This window comes from Cynocephalus volans, chromosome 8, assembly GCF_027409185.1.
Source record: "Cynocephalus volans isolate mCynVol1 chromosome 8, mCynVol1.pri, whole genome shotgun sequence".
Classification (NCBI taxonomy): Eukaryota; Metazoa; Chordata; class Mammalia; order Dermoptera; family Cynocephalidae; genus Cynocephalus; species Cynocephalus volans.
The window spans coordinates 32,474,989-32,495,343 of NC_084467.1; the positions used below are offsets into that span (position 1 = coordinate 32,474,989).

Consider the following 20,355-nt stretch of genomic DNA (forward strand, 5'->3'; position numbering starts at 1 on the left):
TTCACTTCTATGAATTTATGGGAAATAGATACATAGTATGTATTTATAAAGGGGTTTGTTGTAGCACTGGTAATGCTATAATGAAAATAGCCTAAGTGTCCACCTATACAATGGAATACTCTAGCGCCGTTAGCAGTGAAGATATAGATCTATATTTATTGTTATGGAAAGATGTCCGTGATATGTTAAGTGAGAAAAGCAGGTATTCAAACAATCCATATAATATGATTGATACTGCATTTTTAGAAAATGGGATTCTGATTCAGTAGTTTTTAGGAAGGTCCTGGCATCTTTTTTTAAAAATTGTTCCCATTTCCTATTTGGGAACAAGTGCCACAGTAAACCACCCTGCATGTTGTAGCCCACGAATCTTCTTTCCTCTTCTCCTCTCCCTTCCTCCTATGTTAGGAAACTTGTATTGGCTGCATCTTTGCTACCAAATCAAATATGCTTTGGTAGTGCATGGTGTTCTCACATTTACCATAAAAGAATTCAATTTCACGCAGGGGGTAAGGTGAAGAGAGACTCTATTTGCCTCATTGGTCTTTTCCCCTCCCGCTCAACTCCCTTCATACTAATTAGACCTTATCTTCTACTGTCCCATAAAAATGTTTGTAAAGAGAAACTAGACACTTCTTTGCTTTTGATCTACTAGGGGCTAATTTAAAGGAAGTGAATTAATTCTTGAGGGTAATTTTCTCTATTGGATTTTGGTTTCCTGTGAACTTTAGCACATTCTACCCCATCTGCCCTGGTCCAGCTTTTTTGACTCTCCATTGTAAGTTTCTCTGCCTTGTCTCAATCAGGCCTGTCATCTCTTTATCTTCCACTTATAGGGTGCTCTTTTCTCTCAGATTGCATAAAATTCCTTCTGCTTTCCTCTTCTTTCTGGCTGAATTTATCTGTTTCTTCAGAGTGGCATCCCAAGTCTCATCAGCTCTGAAAGCCTTCCTTGAATTCACCTGCATATGTTGCTTTTCTGGATTCTTTTAACTGTTTTGTCTACATATATGACTTAAGGTAACTTTCTCTCTCTCTCTCTCTTTTTTATTTATTTCTTTCTTTCTTTGGTGGCTGGCTGGTACAAGGATCCAAACCCTTGACCTTGGTGTTACAACACTGTAGGGTAACTTTCGTATAGAACCTGTATGATAAAGAAGGAATCATTTTATTCCTCTTTTACTCCTTCTCTCACAAGTTAACTTTTTCCAAGGGCAGGGATGATGTTTCAGACTTTTTATTACTAACAGAATCAAGCATGTTGCTTGGGATACAGTAAGTACTCAACAAATACTTGTTGATTTGTTTGCTAGTAGTTCATTTGAAGAATGAATTATATTACATCATAAAAACTGCCATTTTTTTTCTTCTTGTGCTTAGATCACTCAGTCCTTGGTGTTTCTGCTGTTGGCTACGCTTTTCAGTGCGTCGACTGGTTTGCCATGGAGTCTTTACAATACTTTTGTGATAGAAGAAAAACATGGTTTCAATCAACAGGTATAATAGAGAATACAGATGTTCTCTTTTAAGTGTAAAGATTTGTGCTTTTGTCTTGTGCCAGTGATAACTTAAACATAATTTGCTATTTTAGATCATGAATTAGTTGGGAAAAAGAGAAACTGCAGATATGGTAAAGATCATAGTTTAAAGCCTTACTATACTCTTCTAGCATTAATGTCTAGTGTTTTCAGCTAATAACATTTAAATGAGTTTTTTTTAAGCTGTAAAATCCAAGGCAACATTTACTTTTTGTCTTAGGCTGCTAGTGTGGTATAATATAGTCTTATTGCATGTTAATTTTAAAAATTGTTTTAATAATCTTTACTTTGTATTCATTTATTAGTTACTTGAAAAGCAAAACTGGGGGCTGAGGGGCTGGCCAGTTAGCTCAGTTGGTGGAGCGTGGTGTTATAACACCAAGGTCAAGGGTTCAGATCCTGGTACTGGCCAAACACACACACAAAAAAGCGAAAGCAGTCTCTCAGTATTTTGTGGTGATGTTTTCTTTTTTCAGACTTTGGGGTTCTTCATGAAAGATGCAATCAAGAAATTTGTTGTGACTCAGTGTATTTTATTGCCTGTGTCTTCACTTCTACTTTACATTATCAAAATTGGGGGTGACTATTTTTTTATTTATGCCTGGCTGTTCACATTAGTTGTTTCTTTGGTGAGTAAAATTTTTATTTCATTTTTTTTTAGAAGAGTTTTTCGGTGAGATTAAGCTTATTGTGATTTGAGCTTCATTAGCATGGAAACAGTTCTTAAGCAGATGAAATAGAACTAGGTGCTCATATAAATTTCCCTCCTGGTTTCTGCTTTGGGATGTAGAAATAGGCGAGTCAACCGACCATAAATTTTCTTCTCTTTATGCCAACTCTTACAGGTCCTAGGAGCTAATTATTAGTCACTGGGTTTTTTGTTTTGTTTTGTTTTGTTTTCTCTACTCTGTTAGTCACTTTTAATGACCCAGTTGTCAGACAGTTTTGGGCTGTGCATTTGTGAGTTGCTACCAGAATGGATGACAAAGTGTGATAATTTAACGACTCAACTGACCTCCAGTGCCTAAAAATTATGAATATTTTGAAAAGAAAATAGATTTAAGAGGGACAAAAGAAAGAAAACATACACCTATCTGCCTTCTGCCCTCCCTGCCTGCCTTTTCCTTCCTTCTTTCCCCCTTCCCTTCTTCACCCTTCTTCTCTGTTCCTTTTTCCTTCCTCCTTTTACCCATTCTCCTTCCTTTCCTTCTCTCTTTTCTCTTGCCCTTTTCCCCCCGCCTCTGCCACTTATCCTTCCCTCTTTTCCTTTTCCTTCCCTTTTCCTCTCTTCTCCACCCATTTTCCCTTCCTCACATCTTCTTTTCCTCTTCTCTTTCCCGTATTCTAAACTGTTTCATAGCACAAACACTGCAGCACAATCAAAATGGTCTGTTCACAACCCCCAGAATATATCTATCAGCTCTTCATTCCACTGATGATGAGATTTATTTTAGTCTGAATTACGTAATGCTCATTGCTTCACTTCCCACTTGTGGGATCAAGACCAGAAAATGGGCACTAGTTGTATTTACAAGTATCTGTTGTATGGCAAAGTGAAGTAAGAGGAAAGAGAGCAGAGGAAATGTTCCAAAGTGCTTAAGTAAGTGCTATTTCAACCAAAGTGTACAGTTATGAACTGTAGGCAATTAATTTTGGCAGACAAACCAACCAACCAAGTAATAGCACACAGTCAAGCTCTAGTAATTCTTTTTTGGCAAAGACTTCAGATCTGTAATGATTACTCTAACAGGCAGAATTATTTGTTATGATTGGCTTATGAAGTGTCAAAAATCCCCAAGACAGTTTTGAATGGATTATTTATTACCACCTAGAGATGTTAATCACTGTTGGTAGCATTATCGCCTAAAATAAAATTCAAAGGTTTACTGTGTTATCACATTACTTATTTTGATTTAATTCATCACGCAGATGTTGAGCTCTTACTATCTGGCACTAATTGGGCCTGGGAATACCAGAGTAAATAAGATAAATTCCCTGTTCTGAATTTTGGGGTCCACAGAATTGTTTAAATATAATTGAATCTGTATAATAATGAGTAGTTTTTTTAAAGAACATATTCATATGTTGTTCTGACATTTACTTTTCAGGTTCTTGTCACAATCTATGCTGATTATATTGCCCCTTTATTTGACAAGTTCACACCTCTGCCTGAAGGAAAGCTTAAACAAGAAATTGAAGTAATGGCAAAGAGTATTGATTTTCCTTTAACTAAGGTATATGTTGTTGAAGGTAAGGCTACCTAGGGGTTAGAAGGTTTTATTCCAATGTTTATTTTGAGTACCTTATTCTTAAAACTTTAATAATAGAACAAATCAGTTTTGGGGTTTTAAAAAAAATTTGTTATTTAAAGGTTAAGATTTTACATTTTGGCTTTTTAAGATTTATAGGACTTGATGATATAGTCCACAGACAGGAATTTGTGGCCAGATGCCAAATCCTGCTCTTGCCTGTTTGATTGGCTTTACAGTATTGTTTTAAATTTTTGGCCGAACTCTTTTTCACTCCCTATTATATTATGTTGTATGTTAGACTAATTTATTCACTTCTGTTACCTGCCTGGCTTTTTTAGTTGAGCTGGACTCTTGAATAGTCAGATTCCAGTTAGTACTAGTTTGGAGGCTCATAAGCCAAACCAATGTTACTGGCTTTGTCTCTTCCGACAAAACATTCAGTGTTCTGGAGGACTCTGCCTTCACCTGCAGATTACTGAAAATTATAGTACCATCAGGTACTTCAAATTAGTTATACTCTGCTTTTCTGATGATTGCTTTTGAGAGTTAAGCTGTCTATTAGCTTACATAAAGCTAATAAAGTCTGAAGGAAGCCTACAAAGATGTAGAGAAAAACTGTTGTAAGTTACTATGACTTTCAGAATCTATAAGTTAAAATCCATATAAACGAATTTAACTGGTTCTGCCTCTACCAGCTATGAGATCTTGGACAAATCACTTCACCCCTCTGGGTTTCAATTGTGTTTCTTCCGAATTATGGTTTGACAAGTGTTTTCTTTAAGGGCTAGATTGTAAGTATCTTAGACTTTGTGGGCCACATGGTCTCCGTTGCAACTGTTCACTCCACCATTGTAGTGCAAAAACAGCCATAGACAATATACAAACAAATGAGCATGGCTGTATTCCAATAAAACTTTTTTGCAGCAAGTTGGATTTGGCCTGGGAGCCATAGTTTGCCAATCCCAGATCTAAACTAAAATATCACTAGTGAGAAGCAGCTATATTAGATGAAGTAGTAGAAACCAAGAAGCAATTGTGGGGTCGGGAGAACAGATTGTTCCAGCTGAAAAGAATGAATTAACAGCAACTAGAAGAGTATAGAAATCTCAGACATTTAGTGGCTTCTGAGGCTATACAGCCCAACTAAAGACAATTGGAACAGCTTAAGATTCTGTGGGGAAGTGGTAGGAGAATAGGCCAGTTCCTCCTTCTTTAGCCTCTGGAATCATTACTCTTTTTTTTTTTTTAGGTAAAGAGTAATAGCACACTAATCCATACAGTAAAATAATCTCTGAGGGGCTTTTACTGAATTCAGGGGCAACCTACATTGCTGATCACTTAAGTTATAGTCAGATAATATGAAATGATAGCTAATGATATGACAAGAGGTAATCAAAACGTGTAATATATGTCATCGATGCAGTTTTCATTTTAGATGAAATAGTCAAGGAAGGTTTTGTGGAGGGTTATGACAGGAGCTGGAACTTTATAGAAAAATCAAGATTTGAATAGGCTGGCAGTAGTATTTCAGAGGTTAGGCTTTGGAGTCAATAGGTTTGGGTCTGAATCCCAGCTCTGTCACAAATTATCTGTGCAACTTTGGGCAACTTACCTTCGCTAAACAGCAGTTTACTCATCAGTAATGTTTTTATTATTGTTACCAGTAGTAACAATCCTTAAAAATATTTTGAATGAATGAATGTTGTTGCCAACAATAACAACACATTACAGATCTGTAAATTGGTAGGGATATTATAGTGAAAAGCCAAGAATCCCGCTCTCAAAAAAACATCCGATAGCAAGTTCTGTGCAGAGAATTAAACTAGTGTGATATGATAAAGGATGGCTTAGTAGATACTTTGGATTGGGTCATCAGAGAAAACTTCTTTGAGCAAATGACTATTAAGCTAAGACCTGAACGTAGGAGCCATCCATTTTGAGATCAATGGGAAGACCTTCTAGAGCTTGGTATCTTCAAGGAACATGGAGAAGTCCAGTGTGGCCGTAACATAGCAAGATAGTGTAATAAGAAGAAATCTGAGACACAGGCAAGAGTCAGACCACATAAGACTTTGTAAATCAGGATAGGGAGTTTGGATTATATCTTAAGTTCAGTAGGGAAAGCCACTGAAGTCTGTAGGCAGGAAAGTGACATGGTCTGATTTGTATTTTCAAAATATCTTGGGCTTACATGTGGGGGAATAAGGGAAAGAGTGACATCAATGATGATGGGCTAGATTTTTTATCTAAGCAATTAGATAAATGGTAGTTTCCTGAGAGGTGAAAAACTGAGAGAAGAGCAGGTTTGTGGGGAATGGAGAATTCTGATGAATGTGTTACACATTGGGATATCTATCTGTTAAACATTATATTAGAGTTCTGCAAGCAGTAGAAACCAACTGTGACTAATTTAAACAGACAAAATCCTTACTGAAACATTATTTACAGCTCACAAAATCTCCAGGAAAGTTAAGTTTACCAGCCTTGGAAAATGGATTGTTATGGGAGGCTAGGAACTCAGAATTAGACTGCAGAAAGAGTCTGGTGAGGACACTGCTATTGCCACCTCAGAGCATTGGATTCAGCAGTTTCTACCCCTAACATCCCTGCCAGTAGCACCTGCAGAATTAATTCCTCACTGCCTTACTTCTTTGTATAATTAGCTAACTATTCAGAGTCCCCAGTAGGTGCATCTGACTGACTAAGCCAGGGCATGGGGCTAGTTGCCAGGAGTGCTGGGGAAGCAAATATCTGGCTTTTTAGATTTTTCAAATGAGAAGTGGTCTCTCAAAAGACTTACATTGTGTGAAATTCTCTGAACTATGAAAGGAGATTCCAATACATGACAGGAAAAAAAAATCCACACATAAGAATACAAACAACAAATATGTCTATAGACATCCATGTCGGGATGTCAGATAGGCAGCTGGGTACATGAGTCTAAAGTTCAAGGGAGAGATCAGGGCTGGAAATAGAGATTTGGAAATATCTAGCATGTTTAATGTCATGGATGAGGGTACTTAGAGAAGAGAAGGGAGGAAACAGCCATCAAAGGAGGCTGAGGAGGAGAGACCATTCAGGTAGGGAGAAAATCAGGGTAAAGTGGTGTCTCAAAAGCCAGGAGAAGAAAGTGTTTCAAGAGGGAATTGGTCAGCTGTGTTAAACGCTGCCAAGAGATTAAGATGAGACGTCATAGGCAGAAGATGAAGACATGGATGGCAACGCTTTACATTTGCTTAGAACATTTTGATTTTCAGAGTTCTCAAATACATTACTTCATTCCTCAAGTGGTATCATTAATTCATTCAGTAAATAAAGAATATTGAATATAGACTACACACCAGGCACAGCAAAATGAAAAGCTTACGGCTAGTGCAAAGACTCTTAAACTTTAATAAGTGTAAGAATTCCCTGAAGAGTTTGTTAAAGGACAGATTCCTGGGCTCCATTCCAGAGATTCTGACTTAATAGTTGTTTCCAGTTTGTACTTATAACAAGCATCTCTAGGTGATTTACGTGTCGGTATTCCTTGGACCACACTTTGAGATACTTGAACCAGTGGGAGATATTAAGATATTAATTTAATTTTATTTATCTTTATACAATTTGCCTGCTTCTGTAAATAATTTCAGACAACTTCTAAGAAATATTTTTAAGTTAATTTAAAAATTAAGATCAGAGAAGGTAGAGATGAGATAGAACTGTGAGACTTCAGAGTGATAACACTGCTTTCCAGGGCCTAAGGTCTTATATTATTGACAAAATTGGGCCACATGTTTGGCTCTTAACTTCCAGGCAACCAAACCAAAAAGTGACATAAAAATGCAATAAATAAATAATAACATCTATTTATCAAAGCTTTACTATATTCTGAACATATCACGAAGTACCTTACATTAGTAATATGAGTAGATACAAAATTTATGTTTTCTGTGAGAGACCTCAGGTTCTCCAGAGAACAAATGTTTTATCACTTCTTCTTTAAAAGTATACAAGTAATAGTAGTAGTTTATATGGATCAGGCAGTATACTAATCGCTTTACTTAGAATAGCTCATGTAATCCTATTCCAACCCAATGAGGTCGATATTAGCCTCGTTTCATAAACAGGAAACTAAAGCTTAAAGAAATGAAGAAAGTTCCCTAAATTTACACAACTAATACATGACAGACAAGATTTCAACCCAAAGTCTATGTTCTTTTTTTTTTTTTTTTTTGTCTTTTTGTGACCGGCAGTACCGCACTCAGCCAGTGAGCGCACCTGCGGTCCGTATATAGGATCCGGACCCAAACCCGCGGCAGGAGCACTGCTGCGCTCCCAGCGCTGCACTCTCCCGAGTGCGCCACGGGGTCAGCCCCAAAGTCTATGTTCTTAACCACTATATTCAACTCTCTGCACACTGTAGAACATTTGGGAATTAAATATATGAAGAAGAAAATAAAAATCAATCATAATTTAGCTACTGTTAACCACTATTAAAAATTTAGGTGTTTTTTCTTCCAGTCTTTATAAAGATAGATTTAATTTTTTTCTGATTGTGGAAGTAAGTATGCTTATTTTAAGAACATTAAGGAAGAGAAAAAGGTAAAAAAGGAAGAAACAAAATAATTCTAGAACCCTTGATAAACATGTCAGTATTTTGATATATTTCTTAATAGGTTTGTGTTTATGCTTTTCTACTTATATGTTCCTTTTTTTTCTTGACAATAATGGAACCTTACATACATGAAGTTTTGTATCCTTCATAATATATTGGTGAGCTTTTTCTTGTTAAGATTCTTTGAAAGTATAATTTTTTTCTGGCTGTTTAAAATTCCTTTTCAGGGCCGAGCCCGTGGCGCACTTGGTAGAGTGCTGCGCTGGCAGCGCGGCGACGCTCCCGCCGCGGGTTTGGATCCTATATAGGACTGACCGGTGCACTCACTGGCTGAGTGCCGGTCACGAAGAAACGACAAAAAAATAAAATAAATAAAATAAAAATAAAATAAAATAAAATTCCTTTTCATAGCTTTACCATAATTTAATCATTCCACAACTGTTGGATATTTAGGTTTTACTTATTTACTTATTTGCTATAAAGCTGTCATGAGTATAAATATTTGTTGGCAAAAATGAAGAGAAACAGATACTCTCCACTGCTGGTGGTGGTTTATGTTGATACACGTTTTCTTTAGGTATTAAACAATTTGAAAATGTTAATGTCCTCACCAATCATTCCATTTCTAGGAGTCTCTCCAAAGGACCCCAAACTTTTTAATTATATTCCATGCTTTGAACTGTCTTTTCCTTAGGGTCTAAACGCTCTTCCCACAGCAATGCTTATTTTTATGGCTTCTTCAAGAACAAGCGAATAGTTTTGTTTGACACTCTACTAGAAGAGTACTCTGTACTAAACAAAGGCATCCAGGAGGAGTCTGGCATGGAACCTCGCAATGATGGAGAAGGGGACAGTGAAGAAGTAAAAGCTAAAGTTAAAGTGAGTTCTTTTCCTAAGAGACTCTGCTTTGGTTTTTATACACAGTTCCTGTGATAACTCAAAATAACATCAATTACTATGTAATGAGTGTCAAATTCAGGGAGACTATCAAATAAACACACCATGGCCTCTTTACAGTTCCAGTATTTGGGAGAGATTACTACTATTATTACATGCTAACACTTTGCAAACTTTTACAGAATGTTGATATTAAAATTGGAAGCTCTTATAAGATAGGAAAATTCATGATTATAAGCTGTCTTTAAAACAGGGACTATGTACATATGTACATATTCCTTATGTCTGTGATCAAAGAATTCCCACAGACAGAATAAAGAGAAGATAAACATCTAATTTTAAGCTTCATTGAAACAGTAATTATAGGATTTGGCAACAGGGAGAGTTGGATTTGAATCCTGGTTCTGTCATTTAGTAGCTGTATAGCCTTGGGTACATTATGTAATTTGTTTTATTTGATTAATACATATTTATGAAATGTATATTGTGCTGAGATATTTTGCTTTGCACTAGGAATACAAAAATAAAGAAGAAAACCTTCCTCTCAAGCTTATAGTCCAAAGGGGAGATAGTCGTACAATCATACTACAATATAATAATTGCTACTATAAAGCTATAGATACTGGATACAGTGGGAATACAAGAGAAAACATTTCTTAAATCTGACCTGACCTAAGAGTCTAAGAAAGCTGCTTCTGAATCTTTTCCTGGATGAGTTCAGTTGATGCTGATTAGCAAAACTTAAAGTACAAAGGCTAAATGGGGGAACAGGAGACAATGAAACAATAAAATTTCTTCAGAAACAGTCACCAGTATTTGTATGTGTGATAGAATGTGCCATTGGCTTTGTTGCCTTACAGAGATGATTTTAGATCCCTGTTTATTCACTTACCATTTGTGTAATCATGGGCAAGTAAATTAAGCTCTCTGAATCTTTGATTTCTTAACTGAAAGATGCAGCCAGCATGGTTTCTCAACCTTGGCAGTATTGACATTTTGGGCCAGATGATTTTTTTCTTGTAGGAGTGTGTCGTGCATCATAGAACGTTTAGCAGCATCCCCGGCCTCTTCTCACTAGAGGTCAGTGACAACTCCACCACCCCCCAAAATTATGACAACCAAAAATGTCTCCAGACATTGCCAGATGACCCTGGGAAGTGGGGTGGCGGGCAAGATCTGCCCTGTTTGAGAAATACTGAGATAAAGATGCCTACCTTTAAGGGTTGTGAAGATTAAATGAATTATATATGTGAAATACCTTGTACTCTATGTATTTTAAGTACCAGAAAATAATGATTAGCATTGAACATCTGTTTTGATCCTAAAAAGATGGTCTAGTAAAGTGCGTGGCCTGTTATAAATATAGATGAAACAAAATTGGAGGAAGGGATTCAATAGCATTGGAAGAAGGTTAACTCCTTTGCTTGTATTTATTTTTTTAAATGTGGTTATCCTGCCAGTTGGGATATTAGAATAAAAATCACTTTGGTCTGACTGAGAGTCATAGGATTTTAAGCTAGGAAGAGATCATAAGGTCATTTTATAGATAGGAAGACTGAAGTGCAGAAAGGGTAACCCAGTGATAACAATGGAGAATCATGCAGGCTTAGCAAGCCAACCTGCTTGAAGAGGCATTCACATACAGGGTGGATTACATTACAGCTAAACCTAGACATTAGCTAGTGGTCCACTGATTACAAGCAATGTAATGAAATTTCAGACCTTTAGTATCTATGAGAACAGTTTTCTTTGGCTACAGAAATGATTAGGGGGTTCTTTGAAGTGTGTTGAATGGGGTTTGACTTATTTGCTAGCTTCTTGAAAAGCCTGCTTTATTGCACTGATTACAAATATTTTAGCATCTACATGTATATTCAAATTACACGATAAGAGACATTAGACATAGTTCTACCTTAAAGAACCTATAGTAGAGGAAACAAATAGACCATAGTTTAAGGTGGGGTATGGTAAATATCATGAGTGGCTGAAATAGTATGGCTTTTAGAAATCCAGATATTAATACAGATTCTAACAGTCAGACAGGTTTCTTAGAAGAGAAGATATTTGAACTAGGCAGAATTTTGACTTGGAGATGGGGCTTTACTGGTTGAAGATAAGGAACGAATAAAGCTGTGGAGACTATTGTACACAGCACCTATTCTGAGGCTAATGATTTAATGGATTCTTGTAGATGTGGATAGAAAGGTGGGCCAGGACCAGTTTGTAGAATAGTTTTTCCTGAAGACATCAAGTAGTTATTCCCAGTGGCCCGGAAAGTTTAGATTGATTTGGCTAGAGGCCAAAGCTTGTTTTAGGAAGATTAAAATTTGGTGGCAGCAAGTAGGATAGAACAAAGATGGGAGGCAGGGAGACTCCTAGGGGCCTACTGCACCAAGATAATCAGGATCAGCATGAAATAGTGAGGTCCTACACTAGAATGAGAGGTCAGAATAAGTGTAAGAGTCATAATAAAGGATGGATTTAATGTACTTGGTGACTGATATTATGGGGGTGAAGGAGAAGGTCAAAGATTGACTCAACAGTCCTTAATTCTATTGCTTTCAGTGTGTATTCCACTGGTGAGATAACTTTAGGTAGTATATCAACATATTAAATTTGAATAGCTATATATCTATTAATGTATATTAGGAAACAAACTATCATTATCAACCTCATGATTTCATGTATATTATCATTTAGGATAAGGCTAAGTTTTAAAAAGTGGTTTGGTTTAAAGAAAGATATTAAGTCAGTAATCATGTGGAGTGCACACAGATGTGGCAGAAATTTAGGAAATTGATTTACTCAGCACCTCCTACTGAACGCCTGTTATGTACAGTGCAGTGGAGGATGCAAAAATAGTTTTAAGCTTGGATGATGTAGAGAAGATGAAGCATTTCATTTTTAACAGAAGTTTAAAGAAGAAAACTAAAGTTATCTGAAATCCCTTCTCTTAGAGATAACTACTATTAACATTTTGATGAATGTCTCCATACTGCCTATTACATTTTAAAAGATATCTAGGAAACTTACTCTCTGGAATGTTATCCTTCTGAAGATAAATAGAATAATTGGAACAACCTGTCTTAAAAGCAATTTAAGTAAAAGGAACAATTAAAAATATATAAAAGCTGTACTTTTGTAGAAGAAAAGGAGTATTTCCCCAGCAAGTGCTAAACTTATGTGACAGTCTTCCCACTCAATAAGTATAATAGAAAGGACACAGGCTCCAGAGAGGTGGGTTTTACCCATTACTTACTGGCAAAACATTTTAATTTCTCAGGTTTCTTTTCTTCATCTTTAAAGTGAAGGTACTACTTTCCATCCTGCCCAGCTTGGTGTTGTGAGGATCAAATGAGGCAGTGTATGAATTTTATTAAAAGGATAGCGCTGTAGATAAGTAAAAGGTGGGTGGTAATTATTTCTGTTCTTTCATATAAAATTAGTGTGGAAAGAAAAGTTCTGTCTAAGAATGTAGCCTGAATAAGCCAGTCTCCTTTCTGTGGAAAATGATCCTTGTTTAAGCTCTTTTCATTCTCTATCAGCATATATTTGAATGTGCCTGTAATGCTGTTCTAAATAGCTTCCTGAACTGGGACATTAAACCAATAGACAAGAGACTGTGCTGAACTATCTAATAGAGAATTGGTTGTTTTATGAAAGAAATCATAATTCATATGGGAAAGCAGGTAACTGGTAAAAATAGAAGTATAAGGAAAATGTTACTTTATATAAAATGAGGCTAATAAACCTGCCTTATAGTAGTGAAGATGAATGAACTGTATGTAAAATACCTACTATATATAGTGTCTGGTACATAGGCCATTCATAAGTGGAAGCTATTATCACTGTTATTATTAAACAAAAACATTAGCTAAACTTTTGCTTATCACTAAAGTAATAGAAAAGTTAGAAAACATCAATAACAAAAATCATCAATGACCTAACAAACCATAAACATCTTACTAGATACGTTTCTAGTCTTTTTAAACTATCATTTTTTCATCATTCTACTCTTATTGGATATAAGGATTGTTTCCAATTTTTGCTGTTAAAATATTCCTGTAATGAATGTTTTTATGTAAATCTTCAGTTGCACCTCTTCATTTTCCCCTTGGAGTAGATGTCTATTAATGGGTACTTTAGTTCATTACTTCTTAGTGGCCATTACCTGAAGGTACAGGTGCCTGTGTGTCTCTCAGCCATCTAAGGAACAAAGTTAGTTTTCTGAGTCTTTTCTTTCTCTACCAAATGTACTCTGCCCCAAACTCTAAAATTTATTTTTTGGCGGCTGGCCAGTAAGGGGATCCGAACTCTTGACCTTGGTGTTATCAACACTGTGCTATAACCAACTAAGCCAACCAGCCAGCCCCAAACTCTAAAATCTAAAAGGAAAAGAAATAATAAATGTCAATACTAGCTTACAAATTGCTTTGATCTATCCCTCTTTCTCATACATATACCCAACTTCCCTTTAAGTAGGCATTTTCCTCAAAAATGAGGAATTGATGAAGGAGAGGAAAAGTAGTAGAATATCTAGATTCCAATAAAGCTTGTTGCCCGAGTTCCCGTTAGGTTCCATTTTTCTAAGCTGCGTAAAACAAAATCAATTTCATGTTGGTCTTTTTTTTTATAATTCTCCTTTTTAGGTAGCTGGAGTTTATTTCAAAACCTTCAGCCTTCACTTTCTAGGATATATGTTCTCTAATTGTTGCAGGATGCTATATGTGTCCAATAGGTCAAGCTTGTTTATTATTTTATTCAAATCTTTATATCTTTATTAATATTTTATTTGCCTGCTATTTCACTTATTGAGAGGTATATGTTAGTGTCCTCCGTTATGATAAATTTGTCGAGTTTTCTTTGTAAATCTGACGATTTTGTATTAATATGTTCTGAGGCCATAGTATTAGGTATATATAAATTTAGAATTAATATATCCTTTTGGTAAATTGAACCTTTTATCATTCTGTCGTGACCTACTTTAATAATGCTTTTTGCCTTTAAGTTAATTTTGTCTGATATTAATACAGATATCTCAGCTTTCTTTTGGTTAATATTTGCTAGATGTCATCCTTTTTCTTTATTCTTTTTTAATTATTTAGATAGAACTTACACAACATAAAATTCACCATTTTTAACCTTTTTAAAATGTACAATTCAGTGGTTTTTACTATATTCACAAAGTTGTGCAGCCATCACCAAACCATTATTAATTCATCCATTTACTTTTAACCTTAGAGTCCTTATATTTTTTATGTCTCTTCTACATAGCATATAGATAGATTTGTTGTTATTGTTTTTAAATCTGTACTGGCAGTTACTATCTTTTTTTTTGGCAACCTTAGTTCATTATATATGTTGTGATTACTGACATATGTGGAATTATTTCTACTGTATTATTTTATGCCCCCTTTTTTTCATATCTTTTCTATATCCCAACCCAACGCGCACCCCAACACACACACATATCTTCCTGCTCTTTTTATAGCTGAGTGAGTGTTTTTGAAGAATTCCATTTGGGTCGTTATTCAGGTTTGGAAGTTCTTGTATTACTATTCTTTTAATGATTGCTGCTAAAAATTAAGCACATCCACATAACTAAAAATCTTAAAATATGCAGTGTTTTCTCTGTTTCTTGAACAATCCAGGGACCTTAACCACTTTGATCCGATTACCTCTTTCATCTTGTATTTTAGTTTGATCTTTATTTTTTATCTCCCAAATTATCATTCTTGTTTTATACATTCATTATTTAGATTTACCCATATGCTTACCTCTTTCTTTGCTTAACATTCCTTATTCATCTCACACCTTCCTTTTATTTTTTATTTTTATTAAAAATTTTTTTTTTCATTTCCAGTATATTTATTTGGTGTTTAGCTTCTCTTTATGTTGACACTCATTTTCCAGTTACAGTAATATACATCTTCCTTTTAAATAAATTTAGGGCCGGCCTGTGGCTCACTCGGGAGAGTGTGGTGCTGATAACACCAAGGCCATGGGTTCGGATCCTATATAGGGATTGCTGGTTAGCTCACTGGGTGAGCGTGGTGCTGACAACACCAAGTCAAGGGTTAAGATCCCCTTACCGGTCATCTTTAAAAAATAAATAAATAAAAATAAATTTAACTAAAAAATAAGTCAATTAAAAACAAATAAGCAAATAACAGAGGAAGATGATTAGGGATAGCAGAGAAATATGCACATTGTACATTGTACATTGTACAGGGATGTGGCCCAGCTCATGAAGGTGGAACATGATCAGCTGAAATTTGAGGAACTGCCAATAGCAAAAGTTTTTGCTTGGTACTGTAGGGGCAACAACCTGCCTCAAAATCTCTGTTCTTTGCCAGATTTAGAGATCTTCATATGCTATAAGTGGCCCTCTTCCTCCCCAGGCTGTAGGGGTCTCCTAGTCTTCAAGCAGATTTTAAGCAACCTCCCTTTTAGGCATCACCTTCCTTTTTCTAGAAATATGTGCTTTATAAATTCCTTTGAAAAATCTTTTGTTTTTATTTCACTCTCATTCTTGGATGTCAGTTCAGGATTGACACCTATTTCTCTTAATCCTTTTTTTTCTGGCAGCTGGCTGGTACAGGGTTTGAACCTGGACCTTGGTGTTGTCAACACCACATTCTAACCAACTGAGCTAACTGGCCAGCCTTTCTTAACACTTTAAAAATACTGTTCCATTCTGTTCTGGCTTTCTTTGTTCCTTTTGAAAAAGTCTTCTCTGAGCTTACTATCATTTCTTTTTAGTTCTCTCTGGTTGCTCTTAAGATTTCTTTTTGATTTTGGTGTCCTCCAGGTATCACTTGGGATATATTGTGGTTCCTAAATCTAAGTATCTATGTCTTTCCTGAAGTTTTGAAAGTTTTCAGCCATTTTATCTTTGAGTATTGCTTCTCTCCCATTCTCTCCAGTTTATCTTTCTAGAATTCCAGTTAGATAAATGTTATACCATCTCATTCTGTCTCCCATGGATGCTAACCACTCTTTTGTACTTTCCGTCTATTTGTCTCTCAGGGCTACATTCTGTAATTTCTTCAGCTCTCCGTTCCAGTTCACTGATTCTTTCTTTAGTTATATTTAATCTGTTCTTTAGTTCATTGTATTTTTTGTTTTTGTTTTTTAGGTGACTGGCTGGTACAGGCATTGACTCTGGAGCTTACTAGTCCATTGTATTTTAATTTTAAATTTCTGTTTGGTCCTTTTCAAATCAGTCTGGTGAAGTAGTCTCTTATTTCTTCCCCATGTTTTTAGTTTCCTTATTTGTATAAAGCATGCTTATTTTATATTGTGAATCTGATAATTCTAGTATTCAAAGTTTTATGCAGCTAATGTGTTTATTGTTTCTGACCTCACTCATTGTGCCTTGTTTTCTGAAGTACGTGGTAATTTTTTTGTGAGCTCATGGTATCACTGATCTTTTTTTTTTTTTTTTTAATTTTATTTTGTCGATATACATTGTGGCTGATTATTGTTCCCCATCACCAAAACCTCCCTCCCTCCCCCTCTTCCCCCCCAACAATGTCCTTTCTGTTTGCTTGTCCTATCAAATTCAAGTAATTGTGGTTGTTATATATTCTTCCCCCCCACCCCGGTTTTGTGTGTGTGTGTGTGTGTGTGTGTGTGTGTGTGTGTGTGAATTATATATTAATTTTTAGCTCCCACCAATAAGTGAGAACATGTGGTATTTCTCTTTCTGTGCCTGACTTGTTTCACTTAATATAATTCTCTCAAGGTCCATCCATGTTGTTGCAAATGGCAGTATTTCATTCGTTTTTATAGCTGAGTAGTATTCCATTGTGTAGATGTACCACATTTTCCGTATCCACTCATCCGATGATGGACATTTGGGCTGGTACCAACTCTTGGCTATTGTAAAGAGTGCTACGATGAACATTGGGGAACAGGTATACCTTCGACTTGATGATTTCCATTCCTCTGGGTATATTCCCAACAGTGGGATAGCTGGGTCGTATGGTAGATCTATCTGCAATTGTTTGAGGAACCTCCATACCATTTTCCATAGAGGCTGTACCATTTTGCAGTCCCACCAACAATGTATGAGAGTTCTTTTTTCTCCGCAACCTCGCCAGCATTTATCGTTCAGAGTCTTTTGGATTTTAGCCATCCTAACTGAGGTGAGATGGTATCTCAGTGTGGTTTTGATTGGCATTTCCCGGATGCTGAGTGATGTTGAGCATTTTTTCATATGTCTGTTGGCCATTTGGATATCCTTAGAGAAATGCCTACTTAGCTCTTTTGCCCATTTTTTAATTGGGTTGTTTGTTTTCTTCTTGTAAAGTTGTTTGAGTTCCTTATATATTCTGGATATTAATCCTTTGTCAGATGTATATTTTGCAAATATTTTCTCCCACTCTGTTGGTTGTCTTTTAACTCTGTTAATTGTTTCTTTTGCTGTGCAGAAGCTTTTTAGTTTGATATAATCCCATTTGTTTATTTTTCCTTTGGTTGCCCGTGCTTTTGGGGTCGTATTCATGAAGTCTGTGTCCAGTCCTATTTCCTGAAGTGTTTCTCCTATGTTTTCTTTAAGAAGTTTTATTGTTTCAGGGTGTATATTTAAATCCTTAATCCATTTTGAGTTGATTTTAGTTTGTGTTTGAGTTTATTAATATGGTGTATCACATTTATTGATTTGCGTATGTTGAACTAACCTTGCATCCCTGGGATGAATCCCACTTGATCGTGGTGAATAATTTTACGTATGTGTTGCTGTATTCTGCTTGCTAGTATTTTAGTGAGGATTTTTGCATCTATATTCATCAAGGATATCGGCCTGTAGTTTTCTTTTTTGGTTATATCTTTACCTGGTTTTGGTATCAGGATGATGTTTGCTTCATAGAATGAGTTTGGGAGATTTGCGTCCGTTTCAATCTTTTGGAATAGTTTGTAAAGAATCGGTGTCAATTCCTCTTTGAATGTTTGGTAAAATTCTGCTGTGAATCCATCTGGTCCTGGGCTTTTCTTTGTTGGGAGCCTTCTCATAACAGCTTCAATCTCCTTTATTGTTATTGGTCTGTTCAAATTTTGTACGTCTTCATGGTTCAGTTTTGGGAGCTTGTGTGTGTCCAGAAATTTATCCATTTCCTCCAGATTTTCAAATTTGTTGGCGTATAGTTGTTTATAGTAGTCTCGAATGATTCCTTGTATTTCAGATGAATCAGTTGTAATATCGCCTTTTTCATTTCTAATTTTTGTTATTTGAATCTTCTCTCTTCTTTTTTTTGTTAGCCATGCTAATGGTTTGTCAATTTTATTTATCTTTTCAAAAAACCAACTTTTAGATTCATTGATCTTTTGAATTGTTTTTTGGGTTTCAATTTCATTCAGTTCTGCTCTGATCTTAATGATACTTTAGGTTTGGATTGTTCTTGTTTTTCTAGTTCTTTAAGGTGAAGTGTTAGGTTCACTTTCCATCTTTCCATTCTTCTGAGGTGAGCATTTAATGCAATAAATTTCCCCCTTAATACTGCTTTTGCAGGGCCGAGCCCGTGGCGCACTTGGTAGAGTGCTGCGCTGGGAGTGCAGCGATGCTCCCGCCGCGGGTTCAGATCCTATATAGGACTGACCGCTGCACTCACTGGCTGAGTGCCGGTCACGAAAAAAAAAAAAAAAATACTGCTTTTGCAGTATCCCACAGGTTTTGGTATGATGTATCATTATTTTCATTAGTTTCAAGAAATTTTTTGATTTCCTGCTTGATTTCTTCTTGGACCCATATGTCATTAAGTAGAATGCTGTTTAATTTCCATGTGTTTGTATAGTTTCCAGAGTTTCAATTGTTATTAATTTCTAGTTTTAATCCATTGTGGTCTGAGAAAATACATGGGATAATTCCAATTTTTTTGAATTTATTGAGACTTGATTTGTGACCTAATATGTGATCTATCCTAGAGAATGATCCATATGCTGATGAGAAGAATGAATATTCTGAGGTTGATGGATGGAATGTTCTGTAGATATCTGCCAATTCCAGTTGGTCTAGAGTCTTGTTTAGATCTTGTGTTTCTCTACTGATTCTTTGCCTAAATGATCTGTCTAATATTGACAGTGGGGTGTTCAGGTCCCCTGCTATTATGGTATTAGTGTCTATTTCCTTCTTTAGGTCTAATAGAGTTTGTTTTATAAATCTGGCTGCTCCAACATTGGGTGCGTACATATTTATGATTGTTATGTCTTCTTGATGGATCAGTCCTTTTATCATTAAGTAGTGTCCCTCATTGTCTCTTTTTATGATTTTTAGTTTAAAGTCTATTTTGTCAGATATAAGAATAGCTACTCCAGCTCGTTTTTCTTTTCTGTTTGCGTGGTAAATCTTTTTCCATCCTTTCACTCTTAGTCTATGTGAATCTTTTTGTGTGTGTGTGTGTGTGAATGTATGAGTTCTTTTTTTTTTTTTTTAATTTTATTTTGTCGATATACATTGTGGCTGATTATTGCTCCCCATCACCAAAACCTCCCTCCCTTCTCCCTCCCCCCTCCCCCCCAAAAATGTCCTTTCTGTTTGCTTGTCGTATCATCTTCAAGTAATTGTGTCTCTGTGAATCTTTATGGGTGAGGTGGGTCTCTTATAGGCAGCATATAGTTGGGTCCTCCTTTTTGATCCAGTCAGCCAGTCTGTGTCTTTTGATTGGGGAATTTAAGCCTTTTACATTAAGAGTTGTTATTGAAAGGTGTTGATTTTTCCTAGCACTTTATTGGTTGGTTGGTTGTCTTAGGTGTCTTTTGTTCCTTGCTTTCTGATTTACTGTTTGGTTTCTGTGTTTGTTGGTTCCTTAGGTTGTAGATAGCGTTTTTGTTTGTTTGTTTTCTCTTCATGAATGCCATTTTTATTATACTAGTGGGTTTTGATTTTTCTTGGGTTTTTATGGCAGTGGTAGTTATTTCTCAGGAACCAGACCCAGTACTCCCCTGAGGATTTCTTGTAAGGGTGGTCGTGTGGTAGTGAACTCCCGCAGTTTTTGTTTGTCTGAGAAATATACTATTTGCCCTTCATTTCGGAAGGATAGCCTTGGAGGGTAGAGTATTCTTGGCTGGCAAT

At 36.0% G+C, this 20,355-nt stretch overlaps 1 protein-coding gene across 3 annotated transcripts in view; it reads left to right on the plus strand.

Annotated features, from left to right (window-relative positions):
• Window positions 1-20,355, plus strand: part of ZMPSTE24 (zinc metallopeptidase STE24) — a 50,685-nt gene that overhangs the window by 15,376 nt on the left and 14,954 nt on the right. For all 3 annotated transcript variants that reach the window (XM_063105082.1, XM_063105083.1, XM_063105084.1), the window contains 4 exons: window positions 1,381-1,497; window positions 2,015-2,167; window positions 3,647-3,788; window positions 9,082-9,266. In XM_063105082.1, coding sequence (XP_062961152.1) covers window positions 1,381-1,497; window positions 2,015-2,167; window positions 3,647-3,788; window positions 9,082-9,266 — 597 coding nt within the window. The remainder of the gene's footprint in view (window positions 1-1,380; window positions 1,498-2,014; window positions 2,168-3,646; window positions 3,789-9,081; window positions 9,267-20,355) is intronic.